The 16,916-nt window shown below is 40.7% G+C and overlaps 1 protein-coding gene across 1 annotated transcript in view; it reads right to left on the bottom strand.

Annotated features, from left to right (window-relative positions):
* pard6gb (par-6 family cell polarity regulator gamma b) overlaps positions 1-15,421 on the bottom strand; it is a 38,069-nt gene extending 22,648 nt beyond the window's left edge. The window contains exons 1-2 of the mRNA XM_022210255.2: positions 15,041-15,421; positions 8,721-8,943 (exon numbers count right to left, since the gene is read on the bottom strand). Coding sequence (XP_022065947.1) covers positions 8,721-8,943; positions 15,041-15,112 — 295 coding nt within the window. The 5' untranslated portion in view covers positions 15,113-15,421. The remainder of the gene's footprint in view (positions 1-8,720; positions 8,944-15,040) is intronic.
* Positions 15,422-16,916: the final 1,495 nt, after the last annotated feature.

Raw genomic sequence — 16,916 nt, 5'->3', positions numbered from 1 at the left:
GACATGATTTACGGCATCATCCTGGCCGGTATGCAGCGACTTTGCAGTCAGAGGCTCACAAAAGAGAGGCAGCTCCCCATCAGACGGGGGGCTGCTGCTGCTCTGTCCGGCTCCTGGCAGGAACCAGGCATCTCCATCACACTTTAACTATGGCTGGCATTGTCTGAAGACATGCAGAGAAAAGGCCACACACAGGTTTTACGGAGGAGCCCACACACACTCTCCTTAAAGATTTTACGGCACAGAAAATTTCACTCAGTAGAGACGGGGCTTTTATTTCCTACAGCACAGAGATACACCGATTCCTGACTATTCCTTAACACCTCACTCGCCTGAGATGAAAGGCTGCCCTCTGAATGTGACCCAGATGCGTCATCAAAGTGTCTTTTTAGGGCTTACAGAAAGCTCTAATAAAAGTCTTATTGTCCCATGCTGATCATGACATTTGCTTGTGTCATCTCGGCTTGCTGAAGCTTTGAAAATTGACTCACATCGCAACAAGATAAAAGCCTTGACAGAAGTGGATTCAACCTGCCCAGTCCTCCCTGCTTCCTTCCTTCTTACTGTCAGGCTGACTTCCCACTGTCTGCCGTGGTTTTCACCCCCTTTTGCCCTTGACAATTGAGTCATTCCGGAGCTCTAATGTGAAAAGAATGAGGATCGGTCGAAGCAGCTACCTTAAACAGAATTCCTGAACATGTACCAAAATGATCAGACAGACGGGTTTCACTGTTCTGTCGCCAACCGGAGCTGCAGAAAGCAAAGAAGAGATGTAAAGAAAATAAAAGCATGAGAGAGAGGGGTAAAGAACTGAGATTAACTGACAACAGCTGTCCTTCTCCATCAAGGAGCATTGGGCAGTGAGTCGGCTTGTTGTTTCTTCCCTTTCACTAAACCAGCTCCTTCATCGCCCAGCCTGAGGCCACACTCTGGTTCTAAGACTAGAAGGTACTTGAAGCACCAACATAACAGAGCACACTCCTAATGACTCTGCAAATGGAGTCACAAAAAGCACACAGAGGCAAAGCAGTAAGGGCAGTGCCTTTACATGATAAAAATAGACGTGCTGGTATGAGGAAAAGGATGGTTTCTGCTCTTCGTGGCGTTTTGATGGAATGTCTGGAATGTAAGGTATTAATCCAACAAACAGCACCCAGAATGCAACTGAGCAAACAGGACAAAGCAGGAACAAAGCTGCACGCTGGCATGAACAAATTCTGAATTATCTACACTAATCAAGAGATCAATTCTAATCCAGCGTTCCGAGGACGAAATCAGCTTAGCGAGGTCTGACTGGGATAATTACTGAGGTGGCTCTTTCTCTCATCTGTATGGGGTCACGGCTTTAACCTGTGGCTACCATGACTGAGCACTCTCGTGTTAACACATCTGCAACGCAACCCCACTGACCGACATGTGGAAAAGCGCACACGCTGCAAACACACAAGGCATGCATGCACGTGTTCTCGGAAGCCCTTTGGTGAGAGCGTGGCCAGATGTGCTGACAGGATCCCTGCAGTTGGCCACCAGACAGCGGCTCTGAAACGCACAATAGCTGCTGAAGTACCTACATGCAGAAATCGATACAATAATTATCACACAGTGAGGAGAAGATGTGCTTTCTGGAGCTGCGTTATGTTCGTTGCCAAACCAGAAAATAGATTTGAAAATATGAAAGAAGTGCAAAAAAAGAAGAAATTTAAGAGCAAAAACAGGACTTTCTCGCATCAAGACGTCCAAAGGACATTGAAAAAGGTTGAAGAAATGAGACGGCTGCTGTTGTAGGAAATAAGATTTCATAAACGTGTATGAAAGTCGCCTTGAGCAAAAACAGAAAACCAGACAAAACAAACCCAAATCCACCAAACTTCTTGTAGACTGTAACCCTTTCAGACATTCAACCACAGCAGCAGAGTTTTTCTTTCACCGGCTCTCTTTATTCTGCCTAATGTCGTGTCATGTAATGGCAAATGTCTGCTTCTTTCTCTAATTTAAAAGTCATTAAGAAACAAATTCCATTAAAAACTGAGAGATAAAGGTGTAGAGGTGGGATGTTAATGTTTCACCAGAGCTCCTGCTCCAAGTCAGAGTTGTAAAAGTCGGGTCAGGTCTGGTTAAGGTCTAACTTGTGGCTGTCATCCACACCATTAACATCCAAAGCATCTGTTTGTGCACCAGATAAAACTAAAACATAACACTGTGACAACTGCCTAACCTGGAATGAAAGGAACTAACTAGTAACTAAGCCTGGATGCTAACAGTTTTCATCATTATGACGAATAAACACTTAAGTACTGTTAAGGGCAGCATTAGTAGTTTCCTTGTTGTCCCTTGTTTGAACTAAACTGGTCTGAGTGTAAACGACACCTCTATATTCACAGACTGCCAGACTTTTTTTTCTGTTAACAATACACTTCCGATTTCACTGACGCAACGAGAAAAAGCCAAAGAGCCCATTGTTGAAAGTCAATGAAGCGCAGACAGTCAAAGAAATGTATTTTCTTTTATCTCCAAGCAACAGCGCTGCCCAAGATGTTGTGAAACAGCAACGGTCTGGACTTCTGCACAGCTTAGCTTGAATTGGCAGAGCAGCTGATACCACGTCTCTCTTTAGTTTGGCCGACGCCGGTATCTGGTCCTAGTTTTCACAGGTGTGGGCAGCAGTCGGGTTGCTGGAGCTGTAAACTCAACACGCCAGAAATGAAGTCACACAGACGCGACCTTGGCTTACCTCCACTGCTCTATTTACTTAAACCTTTCGCGCTTTGCCAAACAGGGGTCTCTACTCTTTGTTGAAAGTTTAGTCTGCCTTTTTAAAAAAAAAACAAAAAAAAAAACACCTGCCTTTTCTCTCCAAACCGAGCTTTCAAATACAGGAATGTGCTTTGCTTGGATCAATTCAGCTGTACTATATCTTACTGTAATTACAGGCAAAATTTCAATATAATCTAGCACAGATATCCTCATCTGAACCGTACTAGTCTTCCAGTGTAGCGGATCATAAAAGTCCATCATCAGGTTTACTATAGTCATTACTTCAGAGTGGAAAGTTTGTAGCTATGCACTACTGCCTGCTTGTTTGCCAGCTGTCAAAGCTTTTCAGCACATTAACAGCCTTCATTCAGAGATCCTGTTCTATTCTAAGCATTGATTCATGATAGAAGCATCAATGTATTCTGTAGTGGTTATTTACATTTTCCTTCACGTAAAGCCGGCGTAGGCAGCGTTTTCTGGCTTCATTGGGCATCAATTCCATATTAATCTTGCAGCATATTGTAATGCAAGTTGTTCAAGTGGAAATTCATTTAAAAAACAGCTCATAATTTCTGGTCAATCACAGGTCTTTTTGAACACGATCAAGTGAGATAGTATAAAGAGCAGCAAAATCTGCCCTGGGAGTTTGGTTGGGTGGTTAATTTCCCCTCAGGATGTTGAGGTTTGACGTAAAGTCAAAAAGGAATCCTGACTTTTGAGTATTTTTGCACGTTTAAATTGCATCCATTTGTTTGTGCTCATCTGGCAAGAGGAGCTCAAGGAAGCTTAAAGCTGTGAAGGGAGCCCTTTCTTTTCCAGGTTTCTGCCCACTGCAGCTTTAATACAAATAACAGAAGCTGGTGAAATGTGGAAATCGATGGGTAGAGTGGAAAGTATTTGCCTAACGATGTATGCAGTGCTCCCTCTCAGGCTTATCTGCATTCTAATTTGCATCATTTTAAGTTAGAATATGAATGAGCAGCTGCTACTCCTGTAGTTTTCCTAGATAAAGACACCATAAACTAAAAGTCTGATTAACCCTCGCCTTGTCCTGCGGGTCAACTTGACCTTTTTTTAAAGTTTGAAAATGTGGAAAAAAAATGTTCACATTGAAAACTTCCACATTTTCAAAATTTTTCGGAGATTTTTGAAACATTTTTGGTGGAAAGAAAAGACGTTTCTTTAGAACATTCACAAAAAAAAAATAAATAAATAAAAAAATCAACCAAAATCCAACGAAGTTCACTGGATTTTGGTTGATTTTTTTCTGAATGTTCGTAAAGAAAATATTAGAAGTTTTACTGATATATATATATATATATATATATATATATATATATGTAATCACTTTAGATATTTTTAGGATTTTTTTCGGAAGATTTTTACTCATTTTTTGAAAATATTTACAAGGATTTTTTTTCAAAACTTTGAAGGGAAACTTTTAAGGAATTATTAGAATTTTCTTCCTGAAAGTTTTGCAATTTTTCTGAAATTTGGGGATTTTTTTTTTGCTGAATTTTTGGATTTTTTTTCAGAAAAATCAAACAATATTTTTTGGTGCCTGTAAATGAAGACAACAGGAGGGTTAACTAAACGAGTACATGAGTATTGAATGTATTACGTAGGGAACTAAAAGCTGAGCCAAGAAGACACCACTGGAATGAGAGCATCCACTTCCTATCTTCAAACAGAACAATTTCACACACGGAAATCTGCATGTGACCCCAATCTAACAATCAATCAATCATCAGTTGACTACACATGACTTCACTATTACAATCACCCCCCCACACATTCGCCCAGACGAGGAGTCCACCTCCGCATACAGAGCCGCTCTTTCACCACACATCTTTTGATGCGTCCCATTTTTTCCTGTCACTTGCTTGCCCCTCCCCCTGCCGATTCTTCGCGCTTGAGAAATGTAGAAGTGTCTCAGCGCAAAACTTCTGTGAACCAACAGCACTGCCCCTCGACTCTCTGCAAAGTAGCCAACAAGGTTTTGACACTGTTGGGGATGTGCAACACCTGCATGGCTGGAAGAAATGCAGCAGAGGTTGCAGATGTGAAGAACTTTGAATTGCATTCAGTTAAACTGGATAAACAGGCCCTTTACACCCTCATATGACCCATATGTTACAAACAGACGGCATGATCTACATATCCTAAACAATTTAAGTCAATACGGCTCCTTTCTTTGTGCAGATTAACTGGGTAAATTACATTTTCTTTCACTATGTCTACACAATTTAGCAATTTACATTCAAATAGACTGAAATATATGCAAACTAAAGCTCTTTAGTTAACCCTCCTGTTGTTCTCATTTACGGGCACCAAAAAATATTGTCTCCTTGTCTGAAAAAAAATCCAAAAATTCTTTTAAAAAAATTCCCCAAATTTGTGAAACTTTGCAAAAACCTTCAGGAATAAAATTCCAATAATTCCTTAAAAGCTTCCCTTAAAAAAAATGTTTTAAAAAATCCCCCAAATTTGGAAAGAAAATTCTTCAAAAAATGAGTAAAAATCTTGCAAAAAAATCCTAAAAATATCTAAAATAATTACATAGACATACCAGTAAAACTTCTAATATTTTCTTTAAGAACATTAAGAAAAAAATGTAATTTTTTGTAAATGTTCCTAAAGAAACATTTTTAACATTTCTTTTTTTCCCCACCAAAAAAATTTGAAAGATTTCCCAAAAATGTTGAAAATGTGGACATCGGAAGTTTCACTGTGAAAATATATTTTCTTCACACATTTTCAAACTTTAAAACGGGTCAATTTTGACCCACAGGATAACATGAGGGTTAAAATAAGTATGAAAACCAAGCAAAGGGAACATTAACTTCAGGCGCACTATAACCCAGATCAGGCAGCTTTCAAGTCTGGGAAAGTTTGCTAATAGTGTTTAACATTCGGTGGAAGCAAACAGACTTTATCCTGATATCTCCACATATGACTGTGCAAACACAAAGTAGATTACAAAAGAGGAGAGAAGCTACATAGATGAGATAAAAATACAAATCAGTACATAATAATTAGAGTCATTCCAACACAATTACAGTCATTTTTGCACATTCAATATTTTGGTTTTCATTCCTTGAACACTAATGTTTTAGATATCAGTGGATTTCCTGGTCTGATATACAAAAACACAGGTGTTATGCTGACTGAAGATAAGTAGCCTATAATCATCTGTGATCTACTATAAACTACAACCTGTTTTCTCTTTGTGAAAGTCATAATTTTAAGAAGCTGCCATCAGCCCCCACAGGGAAGGAAACAGGTATCAACCGGATTATCATTGTATCACCATAAAACTGTGGCACGTGCACACAAGTGATTTTAGCAACAATGGAAATCTAAGCCTGGAAGGGGAGTGTCAGGTAGATAAAAGAGACATGCACACGTTGGGATACTTATTGTTACATGGAGCACAAAAAAGGGAAATGCACACACAGTACCAGAAAGCGGTCTGATCTCAGAGGGGATAGTCTAACTGACTGAGCAATGAACCACAAATCTCTGAGTGATTAGTTAACCAAATCCAGTGGAGCTGCTCTGTCTGTAAAGTTTGATACGTCACTTGACCTTTTCATTGATTTTCTCTCATTTCCTCTCAAAACTGCCTCCCTTTCTAATTCAAACTGCCGTCTTAGTTTGTCTTCATGTCTCCCATCCTGTCTGTCCTTTCATCTTCAACTCTGATGAAAGCCGTTAAAGCCTTTGAGGGTGAAACAAATGCACATTTCATACACTGTAGCAACTTTTTCCTCTTAAGGCGACAGAAAATAAGGCTTTGTGGGGCTGAGCCGTCTTATTAAAAGCGTTTTTTTCTTTTCACGTTCATATCCACATGAAAGCCCAGTTAAGTTACACAGAAGCTTCCCGCTGTGACTGGATGGTGAGTCACACGGTTTTAATATGTCTGTGAAGCCTGCTCTTTTATCTGGGCTGGTCTGCTGACCGGGATGGAGAAGATGCACAATGACACCGCTGATGACCCGCATTAACTGGCTGGTACTGACTGACACAGTCACGATCACACACACTTTTTCTCATGCCTGAGCCAAGAGCATCTCCCTTCAGATATGAGGTACTCGCACTAACGCACACACACCTCTTTGTCTGGCGACTAACAATAGACTACAGCGAGGCTTTGGATGCTCTCACTGCTTCAGCATCAGTCACAACACTGCACATTCCTCTGGGCCACATCACCATGTCCGTGTTGTGTTTAGCCCCAACCACAACACCACATAAACCGACAGTAAGGGCAACCAAATCCGTCTGTCAGCAAGGATCACTCTGTCCCTCTGGTGTTTTCGGGGATTTCTCCTGTATTAAGTGTTCTGGTACATGGCGGGGAAGGAGAGAGACGGAATGTGACAGAGGTCATAAGAAACATAAGCTTAGTTTTTTAGGTTTCATCCAACAGAGGTGTCCCATCTGGATGTATATGTTATTGGGCGGGACGGCGAGAAGTAAGGCGTGACATCTCTGTGCAAAAATCCAGAAAATTTCACCACATGGGCTCAAATTATGGCAGTCAGGAAAGAAATCTGACACTACATGACTTAACAACAGGTGAGATGGAGGGTTTTTATTAACCCTCTGAACCCCAAAGCCTGCTGGCGGGATATCTGTTTTTAAAAATCGGAAAAATTACACAGTTGATCAGAACCAGAAACTGTATGATCAACTTTCAGACAGTCCATGAATTGCTCATCTGTGTTGTGTTAAAATAGCAAATCTAAGATAATACAAGATAAACGTATTATACCTGTAGGAAATCCATGAAGTTTTCTCTTATCTGAGTATCAATGAGTTAAAAACATGACTGGAGGTGAAAATGTTCAGAAACTACTTGGGGTTCAGAGGGTTAACAACCACAACTTTTGCTTTAAATTAAACATCGCCTGCAGACATCTTATCTCAGAAGGATTTCGTTGATTTTTGTCTCCGGCCATATGAGCTCTCAAGGCAGTGACTCGCACAGTCTGATGGGGCCTCTTGAATTATCCGAACGCAATTTCTCGCTGGAAATCTACGACAAGATTGTTCAATGTGCTGCGGACAGCTTTTGTGTTTGAACCGCTGCAGGACAATTAAAACAATACCCTTGAGAGTACATGTTCATTACACAACCAGGCGAGGGACATTCCAAGAAGGATGGCGGGTATGAATAGATGTGAACGGTGATAGATTCATTTGTATGCTCGCTGGCTGGCTGGCAGGCAGTCAAGACCCACTCCAGAGTTGGGATCAATGAGAGGGAGATAGAGAGAGAAAGAGACGAGGACTTGGTTCCCATTCAGGGTATCACGGTGTTGTGTTGGAGCAAACGCACACTCACATCGAGTGTGCACACACAAACACACAAACGGAGGGGAGCTCAGTAAGGAGTCTCTCTTTTCATGCAGATCTTTTGTCTCTCAGTAATGTCTGGTATGCCGGGATACAGGCTTTGCTCAATGACCTGATTTCTATGGGGCTGCCAAGGCACCGGTTTGTGTGCGTGTGTGTGTCTGTTTATGTGTGCGTGTGTGTTCATCTGCCTGCAAGCCTTTCCTCTGGATAAGGCTCAGGACTTAGCTAGGCAGACAGACAAAGACTGAGACTGATCCAGCCAATAAGAGGGCAGGAAACGCAGAAAACACATATACAGACACACACAGAAAGCCTCACATGAAGTAAACAGAAAAAGCCTCGACATAATTGGATGAGGAAATATTTTGTGGGGGGAAACTTGATCCGAGTCAGCACAATGACTGCAGCCCGAGATGCAGTTAATGCAATAGATGATCGTTTTAAAGGTTTACCAGTTGCAGGATATCGGTTGTTTGTTTAAACTACTAAGATCTACTCTTTAGGACTCCAAATTTGGAGAAAAATACAGTCAAATGAGCTTCAATAGACTGAGAAAACTTGATTACTTTAGTATGTCCTGCAGTTAAAATCCAGCTCACCTTGTCTCTGTATGAAGATCCTGAGCAGCGGGTGAGCCGTCGACACCGCCTTGCAGAAGTTGTCGTCGTTGTTAATCGGCAGCAGGTCACCGTGGACGTCAGCGTAACCGATCATCACCTCCATGTTGGCGATGCGGTGAATGTGCAGGATGAGTTTGTAGAACTCCTCAAACTTGCCGGGCTTGACCCGATCCACCGAGAACCGGCGGAACTCTGCCCCATACTGAAGAGAGGAAAAAAAACACAAAAGATAAGAGGACATCAAAGCAACGGTCAGTACAACAAGCAAACAGGAAGAGGAAATGGGAAGGTGAGTGGCACACATAAAATCAACAGGGTGGAAGTCAGCTGAGAGTGTGGTCGTGACCTAGTGTAAAATTTGGAGCTGAGAGAACGGTTTCTAAGCAATAAACAAACTAAATTAGCCAGGATTCTTTGCAAAAACCAGGTTCAACACAAGCAAAGTCATATCGTTTTCCTAACATCTGCTTTACACAACAGCATGAAACATCTTTTAGGAAAAAGCTGGGCTACTTTTCACACAGCAAATGCAACATAATTACAGGAAGAGTTAAGACATTTAAGTACAAGTAAGCTTATTTAATTTTTGCTAAGAGTTACATGAGAAGGCTGGTAAGTCTCATATGTCTGAACTGTAACTGTGCTGAAGTTATAGCCAGCAGCAGGTGAGCTTAAATTAGCACAAAGATGGAAAACAGGGTGAGAAGCAGATCCATTACAGGTCTTCATTGTGTAATTGTACAAAAAATAAATCAAGCTCACTATTGTACTGTTTCCAAATTATATGCTAAAGTAAGATGATAAACATGCTAGCCTTGAATGTAACGAGCAGCAACCTACAAGGTGAAAAAATGATGCAACGTGAAAGTGCCAAGACCTGCAGTTCTTCAAATGACCACTTGAGGTCGCCTCTAAAAGTGAGTCAATCCCCACAGACTCCCATGTTAAAATGCCCAACTCCACAGCTGAAATAAACTTGCTTACAGCCTGCCACAAAAACACATTTTGATCTCTTTTGCTAATTATCCATTAGGACAATCTATGACCTATCTTTACGCTCCACCTTTTTCCTCATTTCTAGGGCTAGGATGAGTCACATACTGTAAAGAAGTGAGGCCTCGAGCAACCGCAACCTGGGCAAAACGCCCGTAAGAAAACATCCGATTGACGTCACTTTACACCGGTGGTTCTCAACCCTGTTCCTCAGGACCCACTGTCCTGCATGTTTTAGATGTTTTACTGCTCCAACACACCTGATTCAAATGATCAGCTCGTCATCAAGCCTCTGCAGAAGTCTGATGAACGAGCTGATCATTTGAGTCAGGTGTGTTGAGGCAGGGAAGCATCTAAAACATGCAGGACCGTGGGTCCTGAGGAACAGGGTTGAGAACCATTGCTTTACACAGTCCCAAGTGAGTGGGAACATATCCTTTTTAAGAGCTGCATCAAGTTGTCAACATAATTACTGACATCAACACTAAAATGAGTCGTCATCAATACTTTTAACCACGCCAATTGTTAAATTCCTTGTCATCTCAACAAATGCCTAGCCTCAGTGTCACCAAGTAATTATTTTGTTGATTTTTATTTTAGTTATTGGTGAGTCGCAATCAGTGCCAAAGTTTAAGATTATGGCAATGAAAACAAAGTCCAGCTAAGTTCAGTGTAAAAGTTTCCCAAGACTGCAAAAGAATGGGAGTATTCAAAGTATTCCAAAACTAAACAGTGGTTTGTACACGGGGGGCAAACCATTTTAGCACAAAGTAAGCATGACTATTGAAGAGAAAACAGAGGTTATCCCACAGTGATACTTCTACATCCGTTTGCTTCTCTCCTGCTCTCTGTGCTCATACATGATGCATGCTATACTATGACACAGCTGATTTCCCAATAAAGCTGGTTTTATTCACATATTTTTTCTGTTTCTGTTGTCAGACAACAGAACAAGTGTGAAACAGTGACTTATCAAGGCCTACATGCTAATCAATAGCTCCATCTAAGCTGCTGCTCTACACTGCTAAAATCCTGATGGTATAGACTGTGGATGGCGTCTGACAACTTACCACACAGATGAAAAAAACAGCTGTGTCAGGAATTTATCAATATTTACCAGAATTTGTTCAGAGTGACTGCGTTATCAGAAGACAGTTGATAGATTAAATGATAGAAAAATAGCTGGCAGTGGCTTCTCATCCAGATTTTGGGAAAAGAAGTCCTGATGTTGGTCTGCATCTGCCTGGACTCTCAGTCATGTGACCGCATACCTGACCGCCCACCATGGTGCGATTTTCAGATGGGGCGCGTTTACATCCGGCAAATATTGGATCTAGTGGACATGCAGCTTTAGTATATTTTAGTTTGCATGTACTAAAATTATTGTTTCCCATCACCCTTACTTCTCCCCTTTACTTCCCTCCTGGGGAATGTGCAAGAGCAATAATGTCCAGGATTCACTTGAATATTGTGTGGATCAGTTTGATCCACTTTATTCCTATTTAGAGTCAGTTCTGTGTAAAACACCAGATTTTTCCACGGCGGACACAGATTAAGAAGCCTGGCGGACCATGAGACCTATTTGTTGACTACGACAAAAGTGTAACTGACTAGAATCACCTACTCACTTAACATGTGTCAGTGTGTCCTTCACAAACTACACGATAATCAGATGATCTGGATCTGAGCTGCTCTCCGCTGTTGCTGAATCATTTCCCTCTGTTGCTTTGTGTCATGCTGCACGTCAAGATCGTATCGCTGCATAAACAAATTTCAGCAGCACACCTCCTGGGAAACAGCAGGAAATGGGAAGCCGTAAAAACAAGAATACACGCAGATGATTAAATTCTCTGCAAATATGAAATGACGAGCAGCAGGCGGCCACACCTCCCACCCACTGGTTTATGCCTACAAGAGCACAGATTTGAACAATTGTGCCTCAGCTTTGCCGGCTCTAAGGTCACCGAACACCAATGAGAACGTGGCTGAGGGTCACAGTGGGGTCATGACTGTTGCTCATCACAAGCCTGAACAAAACCAACAGCACACCAAACTGCGCAGCCACGGAGGGTGAATCACAGTGGTAATTTGTAACTAGCGTTCTGTTGGTTTTTGTATATCTTCACTCACAGCGGAGGGAAGTTGACAGCAGAAGAACAGGGGGGAATGACAAGACAGCAGGAGGAGGAGAGGAATGAGAAAGGAGGGAGAGGAAACTGCTTGACAATAGTTAGCAGGCAGTACCACTGAGTGGAAGCGAAAGAAGAAGAAGAGCGGGGGATACATTAGGCTGCTCTGTAATTAGAAGATGACATATGAATTTAAGAGGGGGCGTGTTGGGAGACCAGGGGGATGCCAGGCGGGTGGAACTCGCTGCCAGATTCACTCAACTCACACTGGTGAAGCTGCGTTTCGTAAACCTGCCACCCAGCGCGGATTCCAGCGAATAAACTCAACCTACATTAGAAAGCCGACAAACAGGTTCGTCGGCGTTCAATAGGTGTTGCTGACATTCTGGAAAGTGAACCACGACATGAATGAACTGTATTAACTCTGCAAGACTTCAACATGCTACATTTGACCTGATAAATCGTAATTATACTTCTGCATATCGGTCGGCTCCCTCATGCCGTCGACTCTGAATGTTCTCTTGGCACCACACGTCACCATCAGTCTGAACAATCTGTTTCACAAGCGGAACTCGGGCCCTCGGGCTGAAGCAAGTCTGAACAAGGAGCGATTAATCACAGGCCTCAATACTAAAAACTCCAACCTAAGAATACATCACTACTAACGTGACATCACTTGTCCTCCTAGCATATCGAGGCAAAGTGATGTCCAACAGGTTGAAACACGTTTGGAGCCTTTTAACTGACACGCTGGAGAAAATGGAAGAGAACTGACTAGTGACTTTAACCCACACTGGCTGGTTTCTTACTCAGTACTCTGGAAATCTATGAGTGCAATCTGATCTGCAAAGTATCAAACTGGGGCATGAGGATGAAGAAAGTAAATAAAAAGTATCTGAAAAGCTGAATGAGTCGAAATAAAAGGTAAAAAGAAGGAAACCTCCCCCAGCTCCCACATCCCGACACTCTCTGTCTTTGATAAGAGCTTGAAGTGAGTGAAACCAGCTCCTGGCCGAGGATCCACGACAGGCAGCCAGACACCTCCAGTGTTATCCCTGATAAGCTTATCAGAGGGACAGTTTCCCTTGAGAAAACCAAACGGGAACCAGTGAGAACCAGGCACAGAGCATTGATCACACACTATGCAGCGTCATTTCTAAGAATCTACCTTCATCACCACTCTGCATTTCTGCAGTTTTCTTTACAAAAGAGGCATTTCTGCACATTTTTGGAGCATGGATCAGCCTTTAAGGACTGATTTTAAGAGTGTAGTAGGACTGCAACTACTGGTCATGTTAATTTCTGTTTAAACAACTTGTTATTAATCTAACTGATCCCACTTCATTTCACATCTTTAGTTTAAAGAGATGCAAACAGCACTCGCCACAATTCCCCAAAGAAAAGCAAAAGGAACAGAAAGTCAACTAAAAATGATGCAAGACTTAAAAACACTGCCATAAATGTTAAAAATGTTTCTTAAAAAAAAAAAAAAAAATCAACCAAAATTCAGTTGATTTTTTTGTGAATGTTCTTAAAGAAAATCTTAGAAGTTTTACTGACATATATGTAATTACTTTAGATATTTTTTGGATTATTTTGGATGATTTTTACTCATTTTTAAAAATATTTACATGAATTTTCATTCCAAATTTGGGGGATTTTTAAAAAATAAAACTTTCAAGGGAAACTTAAGGAATTATTGGATTTTTCTTCCTGAAAGTTTTGCAAATTTTCAGAAATTTGAGGAATTTTTTGCTGAATTTTTGGATTTTTTTTTCAGACCAGGAAACAATATTTTTTGGTGCCTGTAAATGAGACCTATGCCCACGTCCATGGCTCAAACATGGTTGAGCTACTTGGCAGATAATCATCTTTACAGCTATTCAAATGTCCTTAACTGTCATCTTGCGTCAGTGAGGTGAAACTAAATGAAGTTGGACTGCTTGTCTTCTCTCCAAACCATCAGCCTCTTCTCTTACATATTTGTGATCACACTGTGGGGTCGTTTGGACGCACAACAAAACCAGAGGAGGGAGGAAAAAAAAAAAAAAAAATCACAAAACACTCGAACGTGACGTCACTGGCAGCGATGAGCAGCATCTGATCTAAAAGGGGAAACATGTGACGTCGTGTGTGACAGTGACTCAGCTCTGCAGTGATGCGATGACGCTGGTTAAAAACCTGGCCACGCCGCCCCACCCACAAACAAACAAACAAACAAACAACCTCTGGCAGCTACAAAGCGACCCCTCCTCTCTGTGTGGAGCAAACATGAATCAATCCAAGCCCCCTTTGAAGCTTCCTCTGCATCATGTGTGTCCTGGAATAGATGCTTCAACCTCCACACCTGGGTTTGCTTGTTTTTTTTAGCCCCAGCAGCTCACTTAAACTGGGCTTAAAAGGGAAAAGACCTGTGGACCGAATGAGTCACCTCTTGCAACACTTGCCCATCTCACTGGCACCAAGGGCGAAGGAGGAGCTCATTTGGCATTTAATGTTTGTGCACAGACACTCTGAAGGGCTGATTAGTTAAATCAGTTCATGAAAAATGCTGGGAAACAACTGAGCAGCTTTGGCACAGTTAGATTTTAAAGTTAGATGGCGGTTTAAGTGTTTGGATTTGCCCTCAAAGTGCTGCAAAAACAGTCTCAAACAAGCAAAAAACAAACTTTTCTTCAGTAAAATTAAACAAATACCATACAGCATAAGTAGATCTGCTTTGTTTGACTAAATTAATGTGAAATGTTTCAGAAAATAGGGGTTTTATTGCATAACACTAGAATTTGTGGACAATTTGAGCACTGTCAAACCAAAACATTTAGAAACAAGCAACTATGTAGCAGCAAACAGGCTCTGAATGCAACTAAAGTATCCAAAACATGCCATTTAACAGGTGAAACCTTCGTATTAAGAGAAATATTAAAGCTCAGTTACTTAAAAACTATCCCAAACCAGTTTTTCCCCCTCCAGTGTCATGTAGGAGCCAAATCAGCACAATCTGCACTCAGAAATAAGAAATTAACTGCTTAACTTCACCCTCAGATCTCTGTTGGAGTAAATCTGAGCTCCAGACTGTGTTGTGGGATCAAACTCCAGCAGCTCTTCTCCTGGTAGACCATGTGAACGTTTATTTTCTCCCCCTAAACCCCCGTTTATCGCAGTTTAAACTCCACTCACCTTGCTTTTCACCTCCACCGCGTTACAATCCACGTTTCGAAGAGGCTGCGACTTATTAAAGCTTCGATTCATTTTTCTGTGGCTGCAGTTTAAGTAAGAAAAGCAGAAAGAAAAAAAAGTTGAGCCGCGTTTTGCCCGCAGAAACAGGGGCTTCTTCTTCTCTCTGCTCCCGCTGCTGCTCTGGAAATCCTCCTGCTTCGCCTCTAAGCAGAGAAGTCGCTGTTTGTCTTCGCTTTGTTTCGCCTCCTGGAAGTTTTTTCTTCTTATCGAGCTCCGTCAGACATGAGGCAGGACTTTAGCGGAGGAGAAGAGCTCAGAGACTCGCCGCCTTCACTTGGGAGTGTGAGTTAAGTTTTGAAATGACATCAGCCCTCCGAAAAAAATGGGATCCTGCGGTGCATTCAGAGTCTGCTCGGAATCCACGGCTTCCTTCAGTCAATGCCTGGAAGTATGCAGACCGACAGTCGCCAGTCAGCACTGACTAAGCCTACCATGAGCAATACAGAGTAAACAGGAGTGAGACGACCACCCAGTATCTATTTACTCTCTGAATATATGTATTTATTGTATTTCAGTATGACATGGAAGTAAGAAGTAGTGCTTAAGTGAACAAATTAAATCATAACAATGCTAGGAAACTGTGCACGTTTCCTCTTGGATAAAGTGACAGTGCACAATGAGAAACTGATCCTAATAATATCTATGCACATGCTGTATGGCTAATAATAATAATAACAGCAATCTCGAGATAATGCAACTTTTACAAAACGTTTTTTTAAAACATTCAGTCAAGTAGAAAAAATACTCAAATCTTAAAAATAGAAAAACTAAAAGAAGTATAAATGCTCCTTTCGAATTTCTCACTGTGGTGAAACACTCCTCTGAAGAACAGTGTCTATTTTGTATTACGTATCTCACTAGAGGTGGAAGAAATACACAGATCTCACACAAAATATTGAAACCACAATGTGTAGAAATACTCTGTCTCAAGTGAAAGTTGTGCATTTCAATTTATACTTGAATAAAAGTTTGAATGTATGAGCATCAAAATATACCATACTAGTATCAAACTGGGCAAAATGCCCCCTTAAGAACTGGCCTGATTTAGCTATTGTATTTTTCTTGAATTTAATTATCTATCTATCTATCTATCTATCTATCTATCTATCTATCTATTTTTTTTAATTTAAGAAAAATACAATGTTTATACACATATTCTATAGCTAAAAATAATTTCAGTTAATTTCAGTAATGTGAATAAAATACATTTTAATGACAGCTGAAGTTTCTTCCTCTCTTAGAACCAGAGATGGAGGAAATTCTCAGATCTTACAATAAAAATACCAACAGCCCCATGTAGAAAAGGTCCTGCATTTCAGTTCACACTGATGTAAAAGTACATAAGTATGAGTGTCCAAATATACTTAAAGTACCAAAAGTAAAAGCACGATAACCATGGGAAAGGTGTCCCCGTATAATCACTGTCTGTTTTCTTTTAAAATATATATATATTGAATAATAACTGACAACAGCTTTGTTTTTTGATGAAGCTAAATATAAAACCCCGAAGAGGAAAACTATAGTGTACAAAACTGAGTAAATACAACAAATTTCTCAATCTAAAAAGAAACTAAAGTTAGCTAATAAATGTAGTAGAGTATTATTCACAGTACAATATTTGCCTCTGAAGTGTGGTGGAGCAGAAGTAGCAATAAAGTTTTTTTTTAAAAAAATAAAGATACTTTGATAAAGTACAAGTAACTCAAAAACAATAATCCTAATCAAAATATATGTATTTAAAAAAAATCTGAAAGTGAAGCACAAGTAAAAAAAAAACTGAAATAAAAAAATACAACAAAATTTACAAAGCCTAATA

Source organism: Acanthochromis polyacanthus, chromosome 11 (assembly GCF_021347895.1).
Source record: "Acanthochromis polyacanthus isolate Apoly-LR-REF ecotype Palm Island chromosome 11, KAUST_Apoly_ChrSc, whole genome shotgun sequence".
Lineage (NCBI taxonomy): Eukaryota > Metazoa > Chordata > Actinopteri > Pomacentridae > Acanthochromis > Acanthochromis polyacanthus.
Note: the sequence above shows the minus strand (reverse complement) of the source record. Positions and strands in the feature narration are given on the sequence as shown.